Source organism: Hippocampus comes, unplaced genomic scaffold (assembly GCF_001891065.2).
Source record: "Hippocampus comes isolate QL1 unplaced genomic scaffold, H_comes_QL1_v1.1 scaffold132, whole genome shotgun sequence".
Taxonomy (NCBI): Eukaryota; Metazoa; Chordata; class Actinopteri; order Syngnathiformes; family Syngnathidae; genus Hippocampus; species Hippocampus comes.
In genome coordinates, this window is record NW_017805467.1 from 1,076,057 (window position 1) to 1,089,998 (window position 13,942).

The window sequence follows — 13,942 nt, forward strand, 5'->3', positions numbered from 1 at the left end:
ATTCTGGCTACAATTTCAACAAGGTAAGTAACCTAATCCTAACCCTGTGCTACATCTTGAGCACTTCTGATGCTATTACGGTGACAAAAAAAAAAAAAAAAAAAGACAGTATGTGTGTTAAGCCCGCTCTGGGAGCTGAAAAGTCTCATTATATACTACAAATGTCTAAAATAAACACACCATGGATGAGATTAAGTTAGGGTCATTCTGTAAACGTGTGACTGTTGACAACAACTTTAGTAAAGCTATGTGACAATAATCCTGAGATAAAATTTGTGCAGTGTGCTCATCAGATGGCCTTGAGTGAGGCACTTAACTCTCCAACTGAGAAAGAAGTGTTACTAAGAAGAGTCATTGTGATCAGAGGGTTCCTGGTTTGTATCCATCCACCAGCTGGTACACTCTTTGGACAAAATGAGCAATATGAAGACCTTTTTCCATCAACAGAAAAAAAAGGGGGTGGTATGGCTGGGGGAATAAGGGAAACAAGGCTTATGGTGATGTCAGCGAACGAAAAATAACTTGATTCGGTTTCAACTATCTTTTGCCGCTTGATGATTTTCACAAACAAAAGGACAGAATCCTCTCATTGGACAAAAAATGCACAACTCCTCGATAATACATATAAGCGGAAAGAGCATCCGAGAAAATAATAGTCACGAGATGAGATCATGACACTATTTGTCCTCGAAGCCCGTCAGATGATGGAAACGTAATAAAAATATTTTAGCAGAAGTTGCAACTGTTTTTGGTGGTGCTGAAGGTACATTTTTTTTTCTTGGCGCAGTTAAGTTGTCAGAAAGCTTCACCACCTGAATGCCAGCTTCTGGACTTGCTCGAGATTTTGGCCGAATGTCATAAATGAAAGCAATACGTTTTGAAGCTGCTTTGGATACAGCACAACATCCGCTGTCTCTTAGATCACTGACTATACTTATCAAGGAGACTCCAGTTTGGAGGAGCACTCTTGTGGTCAGTAATTTTGGAGCTCCTATCATCATCAAGATACATATTTTTACAGAGTTTTTCAATTGGCTCTCATTTGATTGTGCTTAACATTCTGACAGCCTGTTAGTTTCCAGCACCTCCTCAATGTTACATTTGCCACTACTGTATATAAAATATGGCAACCCCCCCCCGCCAAAAAAAAACAATCAAAATAAGACAAAACTAATTTCAAAAGAAAGATCTCCATCATGGCCAACTGACGTTTATTCCTCATCTCTGCAATAAATGAGGTCAGCACAGGTTAGCTTTAGCGGTCATACAGAATATGATCCAATAAGACCCTGTTTAAAGTCCCCCGTGCGAGCCACCCAGTCAGGGTGTTTTTGTTTAATTGCGCATTATAGAAACAAGCTGCAGTCTGAAAGAGAAACTTGTAGGAACTAGGTCGGCTCAAACAAAACTCCAACAACCCAAAAGAATATCCCTTGCCCCGTTTGGCCCCTTATTATCTTTCCTTGTGGGTTTTGGGAGTATGTTGAACACACTTCCTGTGAAGCTGTGTGGTATTTATTACAAGCTCTTTTTTTCTATGACTTGAGACATATGGACTACAGTCTATTTATCCTAGAGCAGGGGTGTCAAACTCATTTTTGTCGTGGGCCATATTTTAGTGACCGTTTCCTTTGGAGGGCCATTATGACTGAAACAAAACAAAAAAGTCAATAATAACAATGTATTATTTGTTACTGTAATGAGGGGTTTGGTAACAAGAAAATGCTTACAATATGTCTCTTATTTATTACATATGAGAATTTCAAATTTTAGTCGAGATTTTAGCAAGCATCATGCAAGTTGACATGCTTGATTTGCATCCGCGGGCCACATACAATGATGTGACGGTCCGGATCTGGCCCCCCGGTCCTTGTGTTTGACACCTGTGTCCTAGAGGTTATTCACCACTTTTTCTGTGTTTTTAAGGGCCAGAACAGGAAGATCGAAATGAAATCTAAGCTGTAGAACCTAAATTAGTGGCAAATGTATCGTCTCCAACAGGCACTTATCCTCAAGGACACCTTTGAAACAAGATTTCAGTAGTGCGCGCAGGCACACAAGTGAGCTGCTCAACATCAAAGTGCATCCAATATTTGGATTATGCTTTTCTGTGTCTTGGAGGTTCACAGGTAAAACATCAATTATTGGGACAAGGTGTGCAATTTCAATAGGAAAGTGATTCAAGTGAGTGATCCAAATAAGCTTCGTAAAAAGTGATCATGAAGTGATCCATGAATTCTGCTTTGCGACCCTCAAGTGGCTACAAGTGTATGATGTGGCCAGGAGAAAGAGTCCAAACAATTCTGATGGTCTGTTGCTGTACCTGCCCTGGCAATATGCGTATTTTTTATTTAATTTTGTCATGAATTCTGACTTGAGGATAGAACTGGTCGTTTGTGCCCTGCGACTGACTGGCGACCAGATCAGGGTATATTCAGCCTTTCGTCCGAACTCAGCTGGGATAGGCTCCAGCACCCTCCCCGCAACCCTGCCCAGGATAAGTGGTGTTTAAAATGGATGGATGGATGGATGGATGGATTTAAGTGGTGTTTAAAATGGATGGATGGATGGATGAATTTTGACTTTATACACTGTCCATGCAGCATCAGGTAAAGGTGTGTACCAAAAGTTTGTAGTATTTGTTCCTTTGTATATCCGTTGGATCTCAATTCTAAAATGTCTTTGTCTTTTGCACCATTTTGAAAATCAGTTGAGATTTGAAAAATCTTTGCGTGCACAAGGCCTTCCATATGTTAAGTGTCACATGAATCTGTGACTGCGGTACTAATTCATTGAGTATTTTACATACTTATTTGTTTCAAATATTCATGACACCAACTCTGTGAAGTTGGAAACTTCATAATGGCCCAGATGGTGGGAGAACATGAAATGAAGCCAAAGTAGAAGTGCCTATGTGCAGCCACACTGAGCAAAACATATGCTGTTTGTGCAACAACAACTAGTTCCCCTCAGCCCATTGGCTTTTATTGAGCCTTTTGGGCTACACGGGAAAGCAGAGAGCAAATGTGACTCCATGGAGCCATTTGCATGAAAATGAGATTTTCAAAGTCCCTTTGAAGAGAATTTAACTGCAGCAGTGCAGTGATTGAGTCTCCATGCAAACATCTTTGGTGCATTCATGTCAAACTGAGACCTAATGGGGTTTTTTTTGTTTGTTTTGAGTTGTTGTTTTTTTTTGGCAAATGGCTGACCTCAACGACTGAATAGTGGATGCATTAACATAAGGTGCAGATTCCAATATGATTGTATGTTTTCAAATTGCTCAGCAGCAAATTTATGGACACCATACCCACAAGAGTCTCGATCCAATAATGCATCCGATACAAAACTGGAAGCAGTACCAATATCTTTTGGTGCAAATGTTCACACGGTAGACCTTAACTGAGACTGAACGGACATTGAAGAAAAAAAAAGACGACATTCTGTTACCATTATTTTTTCCTAATAGGTAATTTTAAGTGCCACAGCTTTTACGATTTTTAAAAAGCCTTTGCAGGTTCTTCTGAAATTTTGAGCTAACAGTATTGGTGACCGTTTTTGGGTTCCTTGCCAAGAGATCGTCACAGTAAAGTGTTTATTCAACAGCCCTTTAAATTGATTCATGGGCGGTGAGTGTAAATGTGTTCAAACTGTCGTAAACCAAAACTTTATGGCTTTATGCATATCTGTTCCTTGAACACAGTGTACATATTGGCTTGAGCTCCGTGTGCACTTGATATGCACGTGCTTATCACATCACTCCCACTTGTAACATTTAATGCGATAAGCTAAGAAAACCTTTATTTGTGTCACAATGGAGAAATTCCCAATTTACAGCAGCAAAATTATGAAAGGGAGAAGTAGAAGATCAAAAGTATATACAAAAGAATTATATATATATTATAAGAACTAAAAGAAATTAAGATTGATGTTTGACACGCGTGCCTCGGCCATCAAGTATTCTCAATCAACAACATGGGCTTGAACAACAAATGGATGATGGACTTAATGCACATTTTACCAAACAAGTGGGTCTTCCTTTATTTGAATGCAGTTTGAATGAAGATTTAAACGAGGTGTGCCAGCAAATGCTGTTCTAAACGTGACCACTAGGCGGACTGCTACACTTAATTTTCCCCTCAAGGCTCCCTAAACACCTTATAAAAGTACAGTACACGTGTTGTGTAAAATACACTCTTGAGAAGCATGTTCGAGAACCCTCCTTGAAAAAATCGGGAGCAGTGTCATGACAGTGACCCAGAAAATCCTGTTTTTATGGGTTTACTGTGTTGCACACTATGAGCCACAGAAACTATTCAAATGAGGCCTCGCACATCGGCAATGTGCGACGGGTGAAGACTGCATAATTGCATGTTGCTGCCATCTACCGCCCAAATTGTTCCTTTGTGCAATACAGTATATTGTATTGTTATTAAGGTACTGATTTTTTTTAGTAAAAAGGCTGTATAAATGATCACTTAGTGGGGATTCAGAATAGCTGATTTTAAATGAAGTGTAATTTTTGTCCATAAAATGTGAACAATATTCAGATTCAAACACTGAGACCCTTCCCATTATCTTGATAATGCTCAAAAAGCAGGAATGTGTGTATATTTGGTTTTCCCACTTCAATGACTTAACACAGCAACACTGGCAATAATTATCACAAATATCCAAATGACGGTCCATTTGAGATAAACTATTAAACAACTGGTTACACTGACAAATAAGTAAAAACGTTGCTTGATTATCGAGTATTGATGTGAGGTATAGTCAAGAAACGTCAAACATATGATCTCGACCATCGGATAACCTTGTTTGATAGTTTGGGGAAAAAAAAGCTACTGTTCAAGTTAATTGAGGGGCATTGCGTCCAACTTTTCTGCAGATCCTTTTATGGCTTACATCTTTTCTAAATAACCCAAAACATTTCCATGATTAAAACTGTAAAACGGCCACCAGTTCTTCTTGTGTAGCTCTCCCCCTTTTTTCTTCCCACATTTCATTTTACCAATTCCCCCTTTGAGTTATGTCAACAAAATTTAATGGAATGGAAAAAACCATAATAAAAATAGGACCCCTGAACATAGTTCAGTCACTGTCTGATTCACTCGAGCTGGAGGAGGAAGAGGAGCTTTCCTGCTTCTTCTTCCGGTGTCTCTTTTTATGCTTCCCATGATCCCGTTTGTTCTTCTTACTTTTCTTCTTGTGGCTTTTCAGTTTCTTTTTCTTCTGTCGCTCTTCATCATCAGACGCGGAAAGAGACCTGCTACGTTTCTTTTTCTTCCTGGTAGCTTCTTCATCACTTGATGGTGAAGAATATCTAAGAAGAAAACAAGAGAATTCAATGAAACGCAGACTTCGGAAAAGTCAAAATAGTTATGCCATTGATTTTTCCCTAATATGTCAAGCACCTATTAAGTTATTATATGTAAGAGAAAATAAGTAGTGTACAAGAAGAGTCATTTCTTTAGTTCTTTGATATAAAACTTAAAAAAAAACCCAAAACAAAACAAACAAAAAAAACAACTAAATGTCAGTCTATTGTTGTTATTGTTACATATAGTTTCCACAATTTTACAAATATATTGCACTCCGGTTCTGTAAGTGGCAGTAATGCTGCCACAAAAAGTTTGACTGGAATGGAACAAAAAGAAGCCATGATCCCTGCCTTCAGTGACATTTTTGCACTAAAAACAAACACATTTAAAAAAAACTGCAGAATAATCTTTATCTGGATGGCCTATGCCACACCCCTCCATATTTCGGGGAAACATTATCAATGAGCAATTTTGGGAAATCACCATGTAAAATGACCAATTGTTGTTCACCACTCAATTGAAATAACATACCTTTTTCTTGATTTTCTTTCTTTGTTCTTCTTCTGCTTGTGCTTCTCTTTTCTGTGGTCACCATCTGAAGAGTCTGACACATGCAAAGTCAGTCAGAAGCACCATCATTAATCTTGCAGGGATGCACCAATCCCTGTTACCAGCATCGGTGCCAATACTGTTAAGTTTGTACTCCTGTTCTGACTTGGATGAATACTACAACCCCGATACCACTTGATCAGCCTGACATGTACCCTCCGGGCAGATGCAGCCTTATTAGCCGTGTGCAGGTACTGGTATTTTAAGGTAAACACGGATGACAACACTTTGTTAGCCAACATGAATGACAATCCTTTATTCGCCAACTGTCGACTGAGACAGCAACCCACATGCAGTGCAGCAAGCGGCGTCTTTCTCCAGCCCCAGCGCCGATTGAACACTGTTCGGCTCAGTCCGAGCTATGCCATCACGAAGCCCTGCAAAGGAAGAAGGCCTGCGGGCAACGTGTGGCGGTGAATAAAAGTACCGTAGTAAGCAATTATGTCAAGTAGCACTGCAGGTGTCCTGTCACCGTTGTATTTTATAGTGGTATTTTCAAGTCGCAAGGACCAGTCTCGTATTTCTTTTTAGTCACTTCTTTTTATTAATTTCACGCACAAAGGTAGCAATAATCATATTCTGACTTGTGTAACAACCAAATTCTACTTCTTTTTTTCTTCTTTGTCTATTTTCTATTCCTTTTGCATACGGTACATAACTGAAACGTTTTGTGTTACAGGCTACAATTACTCGAAGTGAAATGGCAAGACTACGAGAAAAGAATGCAGATGAATGTTAAAATAGTTCTATTAATTATTTCAGTTTGGTGAAACGTCTGCCATTTCAGGGGCCAGAGCTGGGCAATTAATTTAAATGTAAATGTGATTTGGGTTTTCATGATTAAAAAAAAAAAAAAAAAAAACTGTAATCAAAGAAAAACAATTAATGGGGCGAATGGTGCCAAGTGTTTTCAAATTCCTGCGTTGTAAATGCACCCTGAATGCACCATGTTATTTGGAGCAAATGTGTGAGGTGTATGTTATCCTGACTTCCTGGAATATAAAATGACACAAAAGCAACCAACAATATAACCACTCAATCATTACCATGTTTACTAGACCAGATGTTGTTTGGTGTTATGATGTTCTTTTTAATATGATGTCTTACCTCGACGACCTTGCCCACTTCGACCCAGGACTTCTTCTTCACTCTCCTCAGTGCTGGTGCTACTTACATCCAGAACAATGTCTTTTTGGGGGTCAACTCTCACAAAGTTTCTGCACTCAAAAGTCAAATGGCCCGCTGAAACAAACAAACATAAGACAGAATGATTGGACAATAACTGCACAAACAAACAAGTTTAAAAAAACAGCACGAGTATGTTTTGCACAACAACAACTGTAGGCAAAGAAAATAAAACATGGATAATTTCCGGGTTGAAACAAAGGCTTTGTTTGGGCTCTCTTGACTTAAATCCCAGATAGACTGGGCTGAACACATCCTGTAGTGACTGTGTAACTTTAGTTCAAATGTACTTACGATATCCGCATTTCTTGCATCCAGCTCTGATGTTGTCCTTATTCGGACCTGTTTAATGAAAAAGGATAGGATGATCTCAGCGTGTTTCAAACAATACTGTGCATCGGGGACGCAAAACAAATTTAAAATAAAATATTACTATTATTATTATAAAATGGACCCGATAAATATGAAAAATACAAGAGGAGGGTTTCAATAGCTTCACTACAGCACTTCAGTCGATGTTTCGGCTCGTAAAAGTCAGCAACTCCGCGGAAGGGTAACCCACTTCCGCAGTGTAATGTAACAATATGGATACTTAGAAACATAAAGTCACTACACTGATGCGTACCCGGAGCCGCCATGGTCGTTGTGTTGACGAAGCCGATTTAATTGCGAAAGCGCGAAAACGACCACACGAATAGTCAGGGTTCTCACCCAAAATACAACCGGCTGGAGTTAGTAGTTCCGGATTATAATTTGTTCCTTCCCACTTAGTGTTTCCCTTACTTCCTCCCTGGGCGAGGAAAATGAATGAATGAATGTAATGATGATAAATAATATATGAATAAAATTAGAAATATAATGTAAAAAACGTCTGGATGAGCACGGAAAACATTCTTGTTGTTGCCAACTCAATTTCTGTTTTTCATATTTCATATTTAGCATTAATTGTACAGCATGCCACTGTATTGCTGATCACATCATGAATCGTACAAATAAAATCTTCTAGGAATACGATTGTTCCGAGAAAGCAGAAGCTGGAAAGCAAAACGCCAAGCGCTATTTCTTACCACTGAGTGGCGCACTTTCAGCACTTTCTAATCAAGTTTTGCTGGAGGGTACAGTTGAGTCAACTGGGGGTACAGATTTTCCAATTTGGGGATCAGATCAGCAAATATGTTTTTTCCCTCATTCCCTTGCAGCGGCGGTCCATTAAACCTGGTTTTCATGAATGAGACCTGTGTCACTAACATATTAAGCAGACCCAGATGTGAGTAACAATGTGTAATTGTGACTTGTGTACTCAGAATATATTGTGTCGAGCAGGGATCACCAGCCTGGTGCCCGTGGGTGCCATAGCCCTTCAGGACCACATGAGTCGACCTTAGGCCTCTTCAAAATATAGCTCAACACTGAACAGTGATGGGACATATGTGATTTTCTATGAATGTTGTAGAATGTACCATTTGAAAATGTAAACACTGTCAGTGATTTTTAAAACTCAACTCAACTGTATTTATAGAGCACTTTCAAAGTACAGTAATAGTATTGAGTCTTAACCTTGACGTGCTTCCTAATGTAAAAAATCATTACCATGATCAGTGTCTTCTCGTAACTCAATACCATATAGAAACATTATTAAAGGTAATTTCAGCATTTATTTCAGAAGTGTGCAAACTGGTAGCCATTTGCATTAATCCATAACCAAGAAGTTTGGGGGTTTGGGGTTCAGTGGTTGAGTGGTAGAGTGGGGAGGTTAACCCAGAGGTTAGGGCGGTCAATCCCTGTCCATTGCAACCTTGTCGAAGTGTCCTTGAGCAAGACACTGAACTTGCTTCTTGTGCTGCGTCATCAGTAAGTAAATGCGGAAACTGTGTAAAGTGCTTTGAGTAACAAAGGTTGAAAAGTACGATGTGAGTGACAGCCCATTTACCATTTAGAAAGTAGTTCTCAGTTTGAAAAAAAGTTGACACCTGATGTAGAGGTAAGTTAAAATGACTCCAGCCCAGTTGTTTATGGATTTTTAAATAAAATATCTTTTCATGGCATTGCTTCAATTTAAAGTCATAGACTACTTATAGAAATGTGTATTTTTATTAAAACCACATTTTACTCAGAGTCTCGTTGGGGGGCAACAACCCCTCTACTTATGTCTTTCTTGCCCTGGATCCAGGTGGTGGATATAAAGTACTATTAAAATGGACTCTTTTCCACTTTAAGACAGTAGGCCACAAAGCCATCTGGATAAACAATTTTTACGCAGGATCTGTGTGAAATGGGTGCTTTGAGAATGTGGAACTGTTGTGATCAAAATGTTTAAAAAATACATACCACAAAATGTGTTTTAGATTTATACCTTACTGTTTCCAATCATTTGGGCTTTCAAATAGGCTGCAGTGTCTCAGTGGCACATGGGTAGAACACTCTCTGACAGCGTCACGTTCTCCCCCTTATACTAGAAACGGCTCTGTTTCAATATTTTAGAGTCTCTATTTTGGTGTGTAGTACTTTAGTGCATTTTCATACATTATGTTTTCAGAAATAATATTTGCCCTTTATACCCGATTGCTTTTCCAGTTTAGTCTGTTGTGGTTTCCAAAGAGGTTAATTGAAGGCAACCAGGAAGAGTCACACTGACAAATGGAAAATGTCAGAACAAGCTGCCCCACCACCACACACACACGCACACACGCACACATACACATTTTGATTGCATCATAAAGCCAAAATATAAAACCAACCAACCTAAGTTACATGAGGTCCAACCACAAACTCAAAATGGAGCTTAATCCACAATAACTCTGTGTTTTTTTTTCCTGGACATATCAGTCAGAGCTCAGGTTTAAAACTAGCATCTTACTCATACTGACTAAACTAGGACATGGAATGAAGAACTTTTTCTCAACACGAACGGTTTCTTTCATGCTCATTCTTTGAAATAGCATCCCCTCGCTAAAGTGTAGAGCCCTAAAAATGATGCGCTCATAAATATGAATTAGCAGCTGCAGACAGACTTGTTCAGAGAAGTGTTGACATCTCTGCCAATGATAAGACATTCCGTCGTGTCTTACTGTCGCTTCTTTCCTTTCATGCTTGTCTCAGCTTCATTGCAATGTCATCGGTTAAAATTAAGCGCAACTGACAGTTGTGTGTGTGTGTTTGAACGTGTGACAACTCCGGCCTACTTTGACAGATATAATTGCAATTCAACCATCCATTTTCAACACCGCTTATTCTGAATATGGTTGCGGACGGCGCTGCAGCCTATCCTTGCTGACTTCGGGCAGACTACTCCCTGAACTGGTCGCCAGTCAGTCGCAGGGCACATATAGAGACAAACATCCATTCACACCCACATCATCACTAAACCACTACACTATCCTATCTTGAGGACAGGACGTACTTCGTTGAAATTGGCAACCATCTCAAACCAAATGAGAACGTGCCATGCATTCACCTTGAAACTCACTCTTGAAAACTTTAGAATAAAGTTACAAACCTTAGGAGTAATATTGGACTCAGACCTGAATTTTAACATCCACATTATTTTGGTAACATCACCAACCTTTTATCATCTCAAAATATGGCAAAATCAGAGGACTTGTTTTCAAATCTGATTGAGAGAGCCTTATCCATGTCCATGCGTTTGTCCCTAATAGGTTAGAGTACTGCTGAATGAGCTCCCTAAGAAATGGTACACACAGACAGATTATTTATTTATTAATTATCTGTGACAGACCCCACACATAAAAAAAGAAAATCAGGCATTTAGTAGTTTCTGTATTATTGTGGGTGTGGTCTGCCCCAGTATTCTTGACACAGGACACCATACCTAAGAAGATTCTGTTCCACTTCCAGTCTAGAAACCAGTCCTCCAGGGCAGAGCTCTCGCATGAACACACGTGATCTCACAAAAAGATGAAAGGCGCTGATGTCTTTGAGAGAATGGAGACTAGGTGAAATTTGACAGGGCACGCCCTCCTTTAAAGGTTGCTAGCCTAAGAGTGTGTACATTCCATGATAGTGCTTCGGTGTCACAATTAAGTCTGTGGAACCCAAAAAGTGCACAGCCTTTATGAACTTAAGTACATGGGAGAATATGTCGCTACGATCATACCTTTGGAGGGGCAGGTTGTCAATGTTAAAAAAAGGGGGCACATATACGTTTTTGTTTTTTTTTTTTTTGATGTCATTATTGTGGAACCAATATAACCTGTACTCAAAATACAAATTTGTAGTAATGGTAGAGTGGTAGATGCTAGGGTTAAAGGCAATGCACAGACATATAGCAGAATTTAGTTTTGGGAAGAACCAACAAAGAGATTTTCAAAGTGTTTCTTTGCAGGCTATTGCCAAGAATAGAATATTAAATGACACTTGCTTTTAAGGGCTGCTGCCATTGCGGTTTGCTGCAAAGATGCACGTCAAGTGCTTACCAAGATGTCAAACTTGTATATGGGAATTTAACCCACAAATTCCTCTTGTTCCTCCGCAAAAGCAAACAAATGATCTGTGTGCTCTAAGCAAGGCCCCTGATGATAAATCCCAGTTCTATGTAGATAGCACTACAGTACAACACAAAACACGGGTGGTCTCGTGTAGCTCAAAAAGTATCGTACTGTATATGCACTGGATATTTGTTCGGTTGCTGCTTTATTGACAAGCTACGAGATAGTTTGTGACCTTAATCTTGACTGAAATCATCTCACAGTTCAGCACCAGGCGCACACCGTGGACATGGTGGAGGATGTTTTTGGACCTAGGCCCACCAGGCTTCAGCGAGGCTCCACCGTGTAAATAAACCTATGTCTGACCTCAAGCGCCAGAGGGTGCAGTCTCCTGACCATTTAACAAAATTTTCCTCCCACAACCAGGATTCTCAAGACTGGGTGGCCATGCAGGAAAAGGAAACTCGCTTTGGCGTGGATTCAGTAGAGTAAACACAAGCCCTGTCGAACTGACACGGGAGTCCAAATTTACCCCCGACAAATGATTGGACATCTTGATTTATTAACATTGTTTCACTTGGCTTTCGTTTATTTGGACTCAGACTGAGATTTAAAAAAAAAGTCAATTTTCTAAATCGCTTCAGTCATCATGTTCATTATTTCACAGTTTTCCTCATCATAGGTCTTAAGGCAGACCTGGGCAACCTACGGCCCATGGGTCACATCTTTATAAAGGGTGAACTGTCTTTATAAAGTAGAAAATAAAACTTAAGATGTGCGTTGCTTTTATTTTTATATGTTTGACACTCTTCTGGTCACGAAATGTGGTGGTGGAGGACGCCAAAAAGCAGGCAGGAAGGAGGAGCAGGGTGAACTAGAACCATGACACCTCTCCAGTAGCCCGGATAGGTCTTATGGAGGGAGGCTGTGGAGTGTGATCCCCCTGTAGTTAGAACACACCGGCTCCTCTTCTTAAAAAGGGGGGGCCGCTACCATGGTCTGCGAACCCCAGAGGCACAGTTCCCAATGTATACATGATGTTGCAGACGTGTGGTCAACTCAGGCAGCACCCCCCCACCACCTCCCCCTTCCAGAGCCTTTAGTAACTGGAGCTGCATGTCAAAGTAGAAGTCAATTAAAAATATATATATTTGCAACATGTTCTATATATTGTATCTATCTATCTTTTTTTTCTGATTAATATTGCACTTGCGTAATAAAAGTTGGGCAGATTAATGCTGCTGTTGCCTGAAATTGATATCAAAGTGCCCATCAGATGGAATTACGAATGTCACGTGACGTAAACCCCCCAAAACGGGTGAGCTGCAACACATAGAGGTCACATAAATGCTGGGAGAGTGATTTTGTCTTGGGCTCATTTTTTTTTCGATCACAAAAACCTGGCACGTGAACAATGCTATGTAGACTTTTTTATACAGTACTGTATATAGGAAAAGTGCAGTTCCTCTACATTCCCCCAAAGAATCGCCACCTACTTGTTTCCCTCCAGGCTTCCTCATTCCTTCCAGAGTTTTTCTGTAAATGTGAAAGGTCCGTAATGAGGGGCTTTGATGTGGAGGGGATCGAGGCTAAGCAGGGAGCTTTGTAGTGAGGGAAGGAGTGGAAGAATATGAGATAGTAAAATACAGCATGGATGTGTGTGTTGATTAAAATTCTCCTTTTTTCTGTCGCAGTTCAATCCTTAATTCAAATGTGCTTTTCTTTTTTTGGGGTTTATTTTGCTGCATAAGCCCACTTTTCAAGCTAACATTTAACATATTAGTATGTGTTTACCTTCAAACACCCTCCTTTGTAAAGTACATGTCCTTGTTTATGTCATCACTCCTTTTTCCTACTTTAACTCCTCAGAAACCCATTATTATTTTTCCTTCCCCAAAATGAAGAGGGTTACTCTCTAAGGAAGAAGAAATCAATTTGGTATTCTGAAGTGGACAAGATGGATGGTCTTGTTGCAAGAGTGCAGAGGAATTTAACTTTTTAACGGCAAGGCAGACCTATTCCATCAAGTTCACCTGAATTTTGCAAGACGCATCAAATTATGCATTAAAAATATTATTCATCAACATTACAATTGAAAAATATTGTGTTGTTTTAAGAATTATGGGGTTTTTTTTTAGTTTTTTTTTTCATGTACCTGGAAAGGAAAGGCCAAACAAACCAAGATGTGCTTTAACTGCAAACGCTCAGTTTTAATGTGAGGGTATTTACATTCAAAATTAGATTGAACAGGTGTAGGAAATATAACAATTATGTATCCCTCTCACTGTTCAGGCTAAGGGGTCGGCTAACTGCATACTTGCATCACACGTGTTCAGGTTAAGACACGTTTCTGTGATCCGTACAAATGGAAAAGTGGTCACG

General features: G+C 39.6%; 1 protein-coding gene across 2 annotated transcripts; it reads right to left on the reverse strand.

The window, feature by feature from the left end:
• Positions 1 to 4,011: 4,011 nt before the first annotated feature.
• srek1ip1 (SREK1-interacting protein 1) lies at positions 4,012 to 7,854 on the reverse strand. Of its 2 annotated transcripts, none has more exons than XM_019875515.1 (5): positions 7,741 to 7,854; positions 7,410 to 7,457; positions 7,038 to 7,172; positions 5,853 to 5,916; positions 4,012 to 5,323 (listed from the first exon to the last, which is right to left on the reverse strand). In XM_019875515.1, the coding sequence occupies exons 1-5, from the start codon at positions 7,751 to 7,753 to the stop codon at positions 5,092 to 5,094; spliced, it is 492 nt and encodes a 163-aa protein (XP_019731074.1). In that variant the 5' UTR covers positions 7,754 to 7,854; the 3' UTR covers positions 4,012 to 5,091. The 2 variants fall into 2 exon arrangements, with proteins under 2 accessions (XP_019731074.1, XP_019731073.1); XM_019875514.1 differs by having other exon boundaries at positions 5,853 to 5,925.
• Between the last annotated feature and the right edge of the window lie 6,088 nt (positions 7,855 to 13,942).

Excerpts from the sequence above, each read along its gene's own strand:
- srek1ip1 (XM_019875514.1), bottom strand. Across the intron at positions 7,173-7,409 it reads ATGCAAGAAATGCGGATATC|CGGGCCATTTGACTTTTGAG; the intron begins GTAAGTACATTT and ends TGTTTGTTTCAG. Across the intron at positions 5,324-5,852 it reads GAAAGAAAATCAAGAAAAAG|ATATTCTTCACCATCAAGTG; the intron begins GTATGTTATTTC and ends TTTTCTTCTTAG.